The sequence below is a fragment of the Miniopterus schreibersii genome (assembly GCF_964146895.1).
Source record: "Miniopterus schreibersii genome assembly, chromosome: 2".
In the NCBI taxonomy this organism is placed as follows: Eukaryota; Metazoa; Chordata; class Mammalia; order Chiroptera; family Miniopteridae; genus Miniopterus; species Miniopterus schreibersii.
This window is the reverse complement of record NC_138102.1, coordinates 122150083-122164520: the sequence shown is the minus strand read 5'-3', so window position 1 is coordinate 122164520 and position 14438 is coordinate 122150083. Positions and strand designations below refer to the sequence as shown.

The window sequence follows — 14438 nt, the reverse complement described above, 5'->3', positions numbered from 1 at the left end:
TAGGAGACTGGCATCTAGAATTTCATTTGTAAAGATATAAAAATAAAAACCACATTCATTTCATATAATACTGTTTTTATATTTTCCCTTTGATGCAGAAATAAGAAATGGAAACTTAAAAGCCATTCTAGGGCTGTTTTTCAGTTTGTCGCGCTACAAGCAGCAGCAGCACCACCAGCAGCAGTATTACCAGTCCTTGGTGGAGCTCCAGCAGCGGGTCACTCACGCCTCTCCTCAGGCAGAAGCCGGTCCGGCCAAAGCCCAGCAAGATATGCAGTCCAGGTAAGGAGGGCACCGGGGATATGTTTAAATCAGTTGGCAGATACAACTTGTTTTTAACAAATTGTTGTCTGTGACTTTGAAGAATATATTTATGTAGTACTATCGATGGGATGGGATTATTTGACGAATGTTATAGAAGTTAAAACCACCCTTCTTTTGGTTGGATGAGCAACGCAGCACTTTTTAGGTGAAGTATTTGTGTTTGTTTTCTAAAGATGATTATGGTTTGTAGCAAAGTATATGATTTGCCTTTCTTGTTAAGAAACATAGCAGTTTCTTCCTTCCGCAAATCACCGTATTATTTAGAATGTGCTATTGAATCCTAGTCTCCAATTGTGTAGGTATCTTTTGTTGATGCTTTTGATTGATTGAGTCATTAAATCTGTCAAAAATGTCAGGTCTGAAAAACATAGGAGTTTGAGTGTTTGGAAATGTACTGTTTTTGGTGTGAGCTCGTGTGTGTGAGTGTGCGTGTGTATTTATATACGCACATGCATCCGTCTGTCTGACTTGAGTCTGTTGGTGCATGTAGACACAGCCTGGGGTGGGGTGCTAACAAATCATGGCTACTTCCTTCCTCTTGCATTTCTGCTTTTTTTTTCTTCCCAATTTGGAATTATATTAGTCAGGGTTGACCCAGAGAAGCAGAACCAGTAAGAGACACATATTAAGAGATTTATTGTGAACGATTATTTCACATGTTCGTGGGGACTTGCTGAAATCCTAAGAGCGGCTCAGCGGGAAGAACAGGCTGAAACTCGCAGCATGAGCTGAAAGTGCTGTCTGCACAGGTGGAGCTTCTTCTCAAGGGATCCTCTGTCCTGCTGTTTGAGATCTTTCAAGGGATGAATCAGACCCACCCAGAGTATCTAAAATAATCTCCCTTACACCACTTCTGACTCAAGAAATGTGAAGAATGCATAGTTTGAAAAACTCTTCTTAAATACATAACAACAGTATACTTAAAAAAGCAAAAAAAAAGAAAACTTGCTTACCTCAAATATGAGATAGCTATCTCCACAGAGGAAAAGTAGAGCAGAAATGCTGAACGTATTAAAGGCAACTGCTGTGAACTCCAGCCACATCCACAGCAGCTAGATTGGGGTTTGGTTGAATAAGTGGGACTGAATAAACCTAGCCAAGCTGACACATCAAACAGTGATCTCAGAATGAAATTAAGATGAGGAGTTTCATGCAAGCTCTCCTTTGTTCCTCATCAATGATGAGAGTAGCACGTAGTTAGCTCTGTTGCATAAATAGCTATGATGACTTTTCTTAGGGAGGGAGAATGTACAATATGAAGATACTCTTCATTGTCTTTAAAAATATATACACATACCAAACATATGTAAATATTTAACTTTTTCCATCTGAGAAACCAAGCTTGAAACCTAATAATACTCAATTTACCTTGAGTTTCTTTTTGGTAATTAACATTGACTCAAAAAGTTAAAATGAAACTTCAAAATATATTCACAAACCACCCCACACTTATTGTCAAATATTCAAGAGTTCAGAAATCCCTTTGTTTTTAATCTGTCAACCAGCTCTCACTTCATTTTAACCAATATCTTTCTCTATGTAGCTATGTAAAGTCTATTCCCTTTGGCAGGTTTTGCTAATTAGTTAAGTATTAAATCAATAAACGAAAATTATAGTTTCACTGAAAAAATATAGCAGTACTACAAAGTCCACGGAGTAATAAGGGGTCTTTCTCATTACTCAGTAATGCGGGTGTGCTGGTGTTTAATTGGCTCTTGTGATGTCAAGTGAAAGTGCTCAGGAGTCAAAGTGAATAAAAATTCTCTATGGTGTAAGTTCTTTGGATTTCTTAAGAATATATGTAGAGAAAAAAGGAACAATTTTTTTAATTTATTACTAATTTTCAGGGCGATGGTTGGTAGAAAGAGATCTATCTAGATTTTGAAAACTGCCAGAAATAATATTTCCTAGAGTTTGGTTTAAGCTATTTGAATTGACAAGAAGCAAGAATAGTAGCTGAAAAAATATAGGAAGTAAAGTGGTGTTATACAAAGCATGTTGACTCTGGAAGTGATATGGAATTTCATTTGTCATTGATTTCCCTCATTCTATTTCTGTATCTGCCATGTGTAATTTCCTGCCCAGAATTTCTCCATGGTTACGACCATTTGGTAGAGATGTATTTTTTTTTCTATTCTTGCTGGATATGCATAGCTGCTATGAAACTGTATGATATTTTAAAATACAGAGCTGTATATAATAGGCATGGTAATTGTACATCATTTGGGGGAGAGCTGTCTTATTTCTTTCATTGCAAGTTTATGAAAAGTATTCTTCTCACCAGTGTCCTTTAAGACCGAGATAGGGACTTAAATAATTTTCTTCTGTTAAATTGGATTTAATTAGTTTTGGGTTGATAATTAATTTAATACATGTAGAGTACTTAGGACCCTGATATAGAGGAGCTCAAGTCTTAATTTTAATAAATGTATATAGGGTTTGGAGAATATTGTATTTCAGAAATCAATACTTATTTCCATTTGTATAGATTTAGTATAGTGATACCATCTGTGAATTAGAATTTATGTGGGCTTACGTATAACAATCAATGTATTTCAACATTTTTCAAAAGCCTGTAGTGATAATATACATAGCAAAAGAATATTGTATCTAATAGAACCAAGGTAATTAATGTAGAAAAAGAATCCTAGTGACACATTTATCTTCATTCTCTTGAGATATGAGTCATAAATCATAATTTATGAAGTCTTTCTATTGGTTCCAAAGCTCTTTCCAAATAAATAGTATAAATGGTTAGTTGCTATATCATTCAGGATATTTATCCAGAAAATGTTCTTTTTTCTGTAGATTACTTTTTTTAAAATTAAGGTATATTGTTACAATTCAGTATGAGTGTTTTGATAATATTCTCTTTGTTTATTTAAAATAAATAGGTAGAACTGTATATATTTTCACAATATTTATTTTATACATTAAGAATTGCTAATTTGGCTTTGCTGTTTTGAAAATAACACCACTTTTCAATAATTTGAGCATCTTTCATTTAAACAGACATTTTGATCTAAAGGTTAACAAGTAAAATATACAATGGAAAATAAAATAAATTGTGGGCCAATAGGAATAGAAAGTAGGAAACAAACCTTCCTCTAGTCTCTCAGCTTCCTCTCCACTCTTGCAGGTACGTGTTTGTGGGCGTGCGCAAACACAGCAGACCAGCATGCGTGCATGGGTGTGTGTCCTGTTCAAGGAGCAACTAGAGCTCTACATATTACTTAGATCCAATCTAACCACTTCCTAATTGTGTGGCCTAGGGCAACTTACCCAACTCCTCTGTGCTTCAGGTTTTCATTTGTCAAAACAGAATAAAAAATGGCCCTGATTACATGAGGTTGTTATGGGAGTTCAATGGGCCAGTACTTATAAAAAAACACTGAACCTAACTGCCATATTTCACTTCCCTGCTCAAAGCCTTGCAATGGTTTCAAATATCCCAAGCTTGCTCCCATCTTAGGAAATGTATGCTAGCTGATTCATTGCCTGGAATGTTCTTCCCTGATAGCTGTTTGGCTAAACCTCTCACCTTCTTCAAGTCAACTTTTTATCTGATGCTTATCTTGACTAAACTTTTAACATTATAAGCTGCCCATCTTCATTCCTCATTGCAGTACTTTGTTGTACTTTTCTTTTTTTCTGTAACTCTAATCATTGGCTAACCTGCAATTTACTTATTTATTATATTCATTCTTTATTCTTACCATTTTCTCCTCTCTAGAATGTAAGCAATCTGGAGACAGCAATATTTTATATTTTAGTCACTGTTGTAGTGCAAGGAATTAGCACAGGGCCTTACATATAGTAAGCTCTTTTATTATTATTGATTGATTGATTGATTGATTGATTATGGAGAGAGAAAGAAAGAGAGAGGGAGAGAGAGAGAGAGGGAAACATTGACTTGTTGTTCCACTTATTTATGCATTCATTGGTTGATTCCTGTATGTGCCCTGACTGGGGATGGAGCCTGCAACCTTGGCTTATCAGGATGATGCTCTAACCAACTGAGCTACCCAGCCAGGGCCATAAAGTAAGTTTTTAGTAATTATTTTAGAAATAAGTTAATGTAAGAATCTGTATTATAGTTGTTTCCAATTTAAATTAGGAACTCTTTATAAGATTTACAGTTACAATTTAACTCATTTTAAATTATAATTGTATGTATTTATAAAATTAGTATAGTAAAGATAAAGATTTTCTTGATTTTTGGGTTGTCATGTTATTGAGCTAAAGTTAAGTTTCAAAATGATACATAACAGAACCACCAGAAATTACCCTGCATGGTACTGTTTACTTCCCTCTTCATTGATCCCTGATTATATCCTTCTTTGGTCTTTTATCAGTATGTTATAGCTATTAGATTCCTTTCGCTTTCTGGCTGTCATTCATTAATTCACTGCTGTCTGTGTTGTTACCTCTCTGCAATAATGTTCCTTCACTGATGAGCGAGGTCAGTTCTGTGGGATAAGAAGGCAGACGACAAAGTCTGTTAGCACTTTGGTGCTGGGGAAAGTAAATGGGTGATGCAGCAAGTGCTTGGGCAATGGAAGGTCACTGAGAATTTGAAGCCATTTGTGTTTATAACTCCTTTCTCCTCTGTCTTGTTTTGCTTAGACAAGCCATTGCGATAACTGTTCTGTTATTCAGAAATGATGTATCTAATTTGCAGCTGATAGAGCATAGTCTGCCTTTTTAAACAATTTTCATTATAGCCTGGTAAAAAATATAAATGCTACAACTAATCCAACATGAAACTATTGTCTTTAAGATGTCCAGATTACTGATTTATTTTGTTAATAAATAATATTCATATAAAAATTGGCCCTTGTCAATAAAATTTAATCTTACAAGGGGAATTTACTATTGAAAGGCACATGCTTCTGAATTAATCTCAAAATGGCCTTGTTTGTGTGATCTAAACTGATGATATGTGAAGGCAATCTTGTTTCTTGATCACCAATCTCTTTTATCATTTCACTTGAATTATCCACGGTAGGATCTGTATGAAAATAAAGGTGGGACTCACATTTTAAATTTCTTAAATCCTTCACATGGGGAAATATTTGGTTATATTTGGAATGTAAAGACTTGATTAATCAAGTCATCAATTCTCAACAATTTTAATACATTGAGAATAAAACTTAGATTTTCTCTATATCAGAGATCTCTAGAAGGACGTTACATGGGTATTATATATCTTGCTTTATCACATAATACAAAAGATAAAACCAGTTTGTTCTATCTATTTTGAAAGGAGTATTAAATACACTTTCACCAACCAACTGTTAAAATGTGAGAAATATTTTTATATAAAGTGATGAGTTGAAATCAGAGTTATTTAATATAGGTATTAACTGTGAGATGAGGGAAATACTATTTCTGATTCTAAGAAACAAAGTGGAAATGAATTCTATAATTTTCAAAATCAGAAAATTAATTTCCATCAGTAAATATGTCTTAGGTATTCCTAATATTTCTGCTAATCATTCTTTTCCACATGTGTTTTTTGATTGTTTGTTGACAGTTAGAGTTGTAGTTGACATGAAAGGTAGCAGAAAGTTCAATTTCATGGAAACCATACACAGTGCCTGGACCATGAGAACAGCCAGTGATGAGCAGAATGCATACTATGAATGTACACTTTTCCTAAGAATATCTGGTAAAGGATTATAATGAAAGAAAATTATAAAATTAAAATTTATTTTTCTTATGTACAGATCTGGTTATACATATGAGGTGTTAGGATGATAGTATAGGCAAAACATAATTTTTAATTGTTAAAAAAATTTTTTAAAGGGAGGTGATCTTCCTTAAAATGTGGGGCTTCTAGTTTAATTTTGATCCAGATTACTAAATGATTTTCTATCCAGTTATTAAATAGTTTGAATCATGTGAGCAAATACTTTTATATGTTTTGTATAATTAAAACAGGTAAAAAAGAAAATAATTGAAGGTAAAAGTAGAGGTAGGTAAGATATCACACTGGTAGATGATAGAAGTGCAAAAGGCAGTGATGATGATAAATCTTTCTGAACTAAAATAAGGATTATTTTAGGAATAGGGGAGATTTTGACCTCCATAGATCATCATTGCTCTTCTGCCTTTTATTTTGTAGGAGAAAATCATGACTGTGTCCACTTGCAACTTAGATGATCTTGTTCCTATAGAACTCACAAGTCAAATTGCAAATCGTTGGGAACATGCTCTTTGAGGGACTTGTCTATTCCCCTCACAGCCCCTTCCAGGGTTCCCTGGACCCCTGCCACACACGAGGCTCTTGGAGCCCTCTCCCCATAGAAGACGTTTGCCTTTCTCTTTTCCAGGAAGCATCATTTCCTTCTGGGAGATTCACTCTGAAACTGGGAGGACTTTTCAGCCTGAGGTCATAAATCTTGTGAAGCTTATGAGGAAGTTTAATCTAAGATGACAGGAATGCGCTTGTAATTTAAGCCCTCAGGAACCTGGCTTCTATTAGTTGCTTAACTCAGCTCTGTGTTGTGGCCTATAGTGTGCTCGTCAAAAAAGTCAGTGAATTAATTAAAATTCAAACACAACAGAAGGGCATTGATGAATCTTTTTTAAAAGGCATGCCTTTTTATGCCTAAAGAGAAATAACTGAAGGAAATTAATTTTTAATTGAGCAATTTAGGAAACTAAGAGGGTGTAATATTAAAAGAATGTATGTGTACACACACACACACACACACACACACACACACTCTTTGCTTATGTTCTGTGTGTTTATTCCCTGTTTAAAAAGCCTGATGACCACTCATACTTCTCTTGTTGCAGATGAAGCTGCATCTCCACAGTCTGGGTTATTGTAGAGTCAGGCAAACATGGGCTTGAATTCTGCCTGCCAATTCCCAGTGGTGTGACATCCGGCAAGTGATTTGAGCCTACTCAAATATCAGTGCTCTTACCTCTAATAGTGAAATGGTGAGAACTTCCTCACGTGGATATCGAGAAGAGCACATGAAATCATGTGTGTATAAAATGCCTCTTTAGCCTAATGCTCAGCATATAATAGATACACAAACAACTACTTTCATATTCCCTTCTGCTTTTAGATTATGCAACCTGCCTTAAACAAAACACATTGACTCACATTAGAAACCTTGTCCACCTCTCTCTACTGAAATGGAAAAGAATGTGGAAGAGCAGGTTTGGTAGGAAGAACATCAAATATTCACTTGCGACATGTCAATTTTGAAACTTCTGCTAAATTTATCTAAGTGGAGATCTTACGGAGACAATTGGAATTGCAAGACTGGAGTTGAAGGGACAGGTGTAGGCTATAGACAAAAATTCTGGAAGTATAAGCATACAGAAATTATGAAAAGTTACGAGACTAGACATGATCAAGTCACTCAAATGTGTGTGTAGATGAAGAAAAGAGGACTGAAGACTGGGGTTGGGGGCCCACCAATGTTCATAGAGCAGGCACATAGCAAGACCTGGTAGAAGCAAGTGAAAAGAGCCAGCCTACAATGCAGGAAGAAAATCAGAACTTCTTTTCCTAGAAAGCAAGTGAAAGAAGTGTTCTGAAGAGGAGGGAGAGAGCAACAGTAATAGTGTATATGTAACCCCTGTTGTGTTCCAGTCACCATTCTGAGCACCTTATACACCTATTCTTTCACTCCTCACAACAACCCTATGACATAGGTAATATTATTAATCCTAGTTTTCAGATAAGGGGACTGAAAATGAAAAGATCAATTAAATTGCAGAAGGTTTCACAGTAAGTAATTCATAAATTAAATCCAGACAATCGGTCCTCACAGTTTATGTTTCTAACCTATCTACCTACATGACCCCAGCTGCATTAAATGTTGCACATAAGTAGGATGAGTGCTGAGAACTAACCCGTGAGTGGGTTTTACACTGGAGACTTTGCCTAGAGCTGTTCCACTGGGTAGTGGCTGTGAGAGCTTGACCGGAATCTGTTCAACATACAACAGGAGGGAGGAATTGGAGATAGTGAATATGGACAGTTCTTTCTAGGAGTGCTGCTAACAGCTAAATTTCACGCTATTTGTTCTTGTAATAGTTAGGTTGGTAACTTTATATAATAAAATAGCACCTTTCATTCTTTCTCGGTCAACTGTGGAATATCGTTTGGCCTTGTGTTCTGTAAAACAGGATATTAGCACTTCTGGGTGGGCCTCGCCTATCCACTCACATTTTCTAACCTCAGTCACCTGCACTTTAATTTTTTTATTAAGTTTCATAAAATTTACATTCTGTTTTGTACACATATGATTTTTCCAAGTGTAGGTTGAGTCCAAAAATATGAAAACCAATAGAGTATGTATATAATGGCAATTATAAATATGTTCTGCAGAATCGAGACATACACTCTGATTCTTTACTACTCAAGGTCTTCAATAAATGTCTGTTGAAAGTTGACATTTGATTGAATGGTAAGCATAAACTGATAGATAACTGAGAATGGGCCAGGGCCCATTGAAGGATGCTTTAGAGGAATCATTCAGGGATACTGAGGGACCCCTCTATGTCAGCATCTTTTTTTCTGGGATTACTCAGTTTTTATAGTTAAAGTTGCTTTTTTTTGTTTGGATGACTGATTAATTGGTTTGTTTATGCCTGGCCGTAACTGGTCATTGATAGTGATTGACTCAAACATTTGGTTAATCCTCCTTTTATTCATAGTCCTGTCTTTTCATCTGCAATTTGCTTGTCCACTTTCCCTCCTTACTGGCCTGGATTTAATCCTTCCCCCGGGTGTACACTAGGATGAGGCTTCCCTTATGATGTGTTTTCCTTTAACATTACTCCAGTTATTTTCAGTTCTCCAACATCTCTTGCAGTCTCCTGTCCCTTTATGTCCCCCATCCCTATCCTGTTATCCTTGATGTTGTGAACTTAAAACTTCATTATTCCTTTATCAACATGTTAGTAACATCACATAGTGAAAAGCCAATAACACCCAAGTTTGAGTCTCAAAAGGCATAGACAGAATCATTCTTAGTTCTGATAACTTTGTTTCTTTAACAAAATAAAAACCATTTACTTGAACAGAGTTTCTCCAGGTGGAAAATGAAAATAGCATAATTATATTTTATATTTCCAAGGGAATTGTGAGAATATAATATATATTTTCCAGTATTAGGCTGACTCCTGATTTAGAGAATTTAAGACTTGTGCTTTTGGGATAGATATCTAGATAAAAACAATAGTGAGCCATTTTTTTTATAATTTGGTCTTACAGCTACCAAATCTTTTTTCTTTTTCTTTTTTTTTTAATGTGATTTGTGTACCATCATAGGGTGTGATTCAGGATAACTGATTTGTGTTTTATTTCTTTAACATTTTACCACAGGACATTTGGATATCCTGTTCATACATTTTATGAACATTGTCTCCTGAGCATAAGAAATTATTTGATTCTATTTATTTTTAGTATTTATGGGTCACTCTCTTCTCGAATAGAGCACTGGTACTATAGACTTGATGAATATACCTGAAATTTTATACCGTATGAAATTATTAAATATTAATATTTTCCACTAAAGATTGTACTTCAAAATTTCAACTTATTGACTTAATATGGAAAATGCAACCATCACAAAAACAATAGTCATCAAGTCAGTATGTCATTGAATTATGTTCCTATAATCAGATCTACGTGGAAAGCCAAATCATATTTAGAGGGTGATGGGGTGAGCACAGAATTGGATTTAAGGGACTTACACTTTCCTGCAGCTGAGTCTTGCCAGTGAGATTTTACCCATTGGTCGAGGGTTCTTCTCTGTTACAAAGCACCCTGGCAGCGTTTGCCTCTTCACTTCTGTTTCCTGTGCTTCCACTTCTCACCGCCCCTACTGCCTCCTGCTCGGGAGCGGCCTCTTAGTCTCATGAGATGCATAACGAAACCAGCCTTCTCTCCCTGCAAGGCTTGGGGCAGACTCTGGCCCAAAGCTCACCCTCGGATGTCTTGAGACACCAGCCACCCCTTAAGAAGATGAGTCTGATTGTCCCGATGATGACATTTACTTCGCAGTAAACTGAGTGTAGCCCAATTATAAGGACTCTATAAAATTGACTTTCTAATTGGTCTTTAAACACTTTAAAACATCCATTTATATAATTATTTTCTAAGTATGATAATTAAAGGTATTTTTCATGAACTAAGAACTAGCTTAACATATTTTGTGCTTACTACAATACTTTGTAAGTCTTTAGAGGTATTAATCCATATTTTTCACTAATCAGGGTAGTCTTTGCCAAAGTTTGTTTAAGTTTTCAGCTTAACAAAATAGCTTTGCCTACTGGTGTTCAGGAGCAGTTTTTTTGAAGGTGGTTGTATTAAAGTTAACTTTTGTAATGGAGTACTAAATGCATTACAATACAATTTTACTCCATACTGAAAATTGTAAATGAAAAAATTCTTGGAAACAGCATGTTTTGAGTTACGTTTAAGTAAAGGCACTGTGGAAAATGTAATTTATGGTAACGTTGTGAAAGAAATATGACCCTGGTTTCCTGACTTCTTTATCTTGAAATTCTACATTCTTAAAAGAGCATGAGACTTTGATGCGGGAATATCTTACACAGGGATCTCCCTCTTTAGTTACTGTTTTGAGATCCCAGGAAAGCAGACCATTCAGGTGGCCTTATTAACTGTCTGTTGAAATTTAAGCTAAGTCAGAGGTTATAACATATTTACATACCATAATTCACTAATGGGATAAGTTATCACAGTAACCTGTCTCGCATACAATGGGGATGATATTTCAGCCACCCAGCCACTAAAGGAGAAACACATGTGAATGAAAGCGAAGTTCCTGACTCATGTATGGATTAGGCAATAACTGTTTTTAGCAAAGTCTCAGCAAAATTTAAATTTAGGGAGAAAGTATGTTTATTACCTTCTCTGATGGGAGTATAATTGTCACAAAATGTCTTAAATATTTTTGAAGGAATATACATAGTTTTGAGATACAAAAGTATTTTTGTAAAAGTAGCCGAACACCTCCCTCTTTCTTAGAGCCAATAGCTTGTCAGTTGCCATTTTATAACATTGCACAAGGATCCTACAAAGAGAAATCTTTATACTAAAGGAAGAATTTGGTTAAAAGAATTCTTCACACCTTAACTCTGAATATATGGTTTCATTTCTACACTTAACAGTCATAGGATATATAAGGAAATCTATTTCAATTGATCTGTCAAATTTTTTAAATTTTAAAGTCTTAAAATTTTAGTGAACGTGCTTCACTGTCTTCAAAGTTTGTTGTGTCTAAAAATTCTCAGTTTAAAATTTTATTCCCATGTCTTTAATTATAGTATATCTCGGATAACTTAATCCTAATTTCCTCTCAAGTGATATTCTGAATTTTGAAGGAAATAATGCCTACCTTTTTAATATACCTTGTACTATATCTTGTAAAAGAAAAGTACAATTAGGTGGTAAAGTTGTTCACTAAACCCCATGCCCAAGAAATTTCTTACTTCAAATTCTGGGATTTCTTTCTTTGTATTCCTCATTGGTGCCTTGAGTATAGTGCTATTAAAAGGACAAATATTGATGTTATAATTAAGCACATTTTTCTCTTTCTTTGGGAATCAAGAGAACTAAATGTTTGACTGTATAAGGTTTCTATATAGGAATTTCAACTCATGATGTGTTTGTGTGACATCAAGACTGAAGGTCGACAGACCAGGGAGAGATAAGGATGATTCTAAAATAATTTTCTATAAAATTTCTTAACACAGGTAGAGTTATAAAAATCTACATAATATGAAAAATTGCTCTTATGCTCTATCTTGCTCTGATAAGCATAGTTTATTCAATTAGATTTGTATTAAGTACATACATTTTAAGAATGACTGTTTTGTGCCTGCTTTTTATGTGTTAACCAATCACTGTGCAGTTGGGCATAGTTAATGAATGGCAATGAAATGAAATGTTTTAATGAAACATGATACTGTTTCTGGTGATGCTCTAGATATTACATTAGAGCCCAGTGGTTTTTTCCATTGGTGATTGAAAGTTCAAATGTTGCCTTTCCACAAATAAAGATTCAGACCCCACTATATGCCAAGAATTATGCTTGATATGTGGCTGAGAAACGGTGATGTTTCAACTTTCAAATTGCCCACACTCTGTCAGAGGGCCTATTTAACCAGATCATTCAGCAGGTGTGCTAACTAGTGTAACAGAGGGGAGTTTCCCAGTGGTCACTGTTAGAGAAAAGAGCCCCTTCCAAGGCACTGATGAAAGAAATGCCGTTTCCCAGTCAGGAAATGACAACTATTCAGCCAAGGAAAAAATTTAACTAGAAGTATGTTCAGGTATCTATTACTGTTTAAAAAGACAAACTCAGCTCTGACCCATGCAGTTCAGTGGTTAAAGTGTTGGCCCGAGCACCAAAGGGTCACAGGTTCAATTCCAGCCAAGGGCACGATATGTCTTTCTCACATCGATGTTTCTGTCTCTCTCTCTCCCCCTCCCTCCCACTCCTCTAAAAATCAATGGAAAAAATATCCTCGGGTGAGAATTAACAACAACAACAAAACAAATATAGTGGCACAAAACAATAACCATTTTTTTATTATTAGGGATTTTGTGAGCCTAGGAATCAGACAGGGCACACCCCTAGAGGGAACTGCTGGGAAGCCAAACATCTGTAGCTGGAGAATCCACTTTTTTTTTCATTATTATTATTATTATTATTATTATCATTATTATTTATTCTTGACAGTATTACAGATGTCCCCCAATTTCTTCTAAGGTAACTTTTTATTTCACGTGTCTGGCAGCTTAGCCGGACTAGTGACCACACAGGGTCTCTGCAGCAGAGCAATCTCGGGGACATGCTACTTCTTGTGTGGTGACCTATTGGTTGAAGGAATGACAAGCCCATCCACATTTAAGGGGATAGGGGTGAGACAAAGATCTCACCTCTTAATGAAAGGAGTCAAAAAATTTACTATAGCTCTGTGTTTAAATTGCTACAGGGTTTGATGAGAGATAAGAATAAAGAGGTAGCAGAGGTCAGTTTCTGGAGACTCGGGATGCTTATGTCTAGGAGCTGAGACTTATTTCTTGAATTTAACTGCCTTGGATTTTTTTTAACAGAGGAAAAATAATGCCATTTGTAACTGAGGAACAAAAGCTTGGTAACGGGGTAGAGAAAAGATGTGCTTCGGGAGAGGAGAGGGAGGGACAGGCAGCTATAGAGGCCGGAGAGTGAAGAGTTCACTGTTCAGGCGTGAGGGTCTGGCGGCAATGGATTTGGGGACTGTTTGGAGATAAGAGTGCAAGGAAATCATCATGTGTCTGTTTTTGTTGACTCATTGACTAGTAATGCATTTTAATAAAGAATAAAACAATAACATAAGAGTGAAAACGGGGGAAAAGAAGGAGCCGGAGAGAAAAAGTTCAGCTCTGGCGGTCATGAAATTGATCTTTCAGCCGGACGACCATTTCTGGTGTGTGGCTCGAACCCAGGACAGCAGTCAGGGCCAGAGACCAAGACCTGGGAACATTAGCTTAACCGTGTTTTATTGATTGAAACAATAGAAATGGAAGAGATTACTCAAGAAAATGGTATAAAGCTAGGGGGAGAAAGGAGGGTTCAGAGCAAAGCTCCGGTGACTACATTTATGGGTAAAGTGAGTGAACTACAGAATGTTCCTTTTGTTTGTTTGCAATATATTCAATTATGGTAGCTTGTTTGCTTCCTTCTTAAAGGCAGATTGTTGTTGTTGTTGTTGTTGTTGTTGAAGAATGCCTTGTTTTCTGAGGCTCACCCTGTGTATTGTTGTGGGAATGATGGTTTCTTGAATGTCATTTTGGGACAATTTCTAGTTATTCTTTATAAGATTGGGACCTTTAGGGATTTATATTGCTGAGTTCAAGAAAGAAGAGTGATATGCTTAGAAGCTATAGTATTTTATTTTAATATCCAGGAAGGTTTGAGAGAGGATAAGACTTCATTGTAGTCACTTTCAAGAAATCTTTCAAGGTCCCAAAGCTGAAGACTGAGAGCAAGAGTTTAAAGCTCAACCACTGTACTGAGAGGTCCATGCTTGTGGAGTAAGAACATAATAATCTCAAAAGTAGCAGGTGAGAA

General features: G+C 35.8%; 1 protein-coding gene across 4 annotated transcripts in view; it reads left to right on the top strand.

Annotated features, from left to right (window-relative positions):
- Positions 1–14438, top strand: part of NAV3 (neuron navigator 3) — a 314982-nt gene that overhangs the window by 100666 nt on the left and 199878 nt on the right. For all 4 annotated transcript variants that reach the window (XM_081125420.1, XM_081125419.1, XM_081125418.1 and 1 more), the window contains exon 5: positions 99–282. In XM_081125420.1, the coding sequence (XP_080981546.1) occupies positions 99–282 (184 nt within the window). The remainder of the gene's footprint in view (positions 1–98; positions 283–14438) is intronic.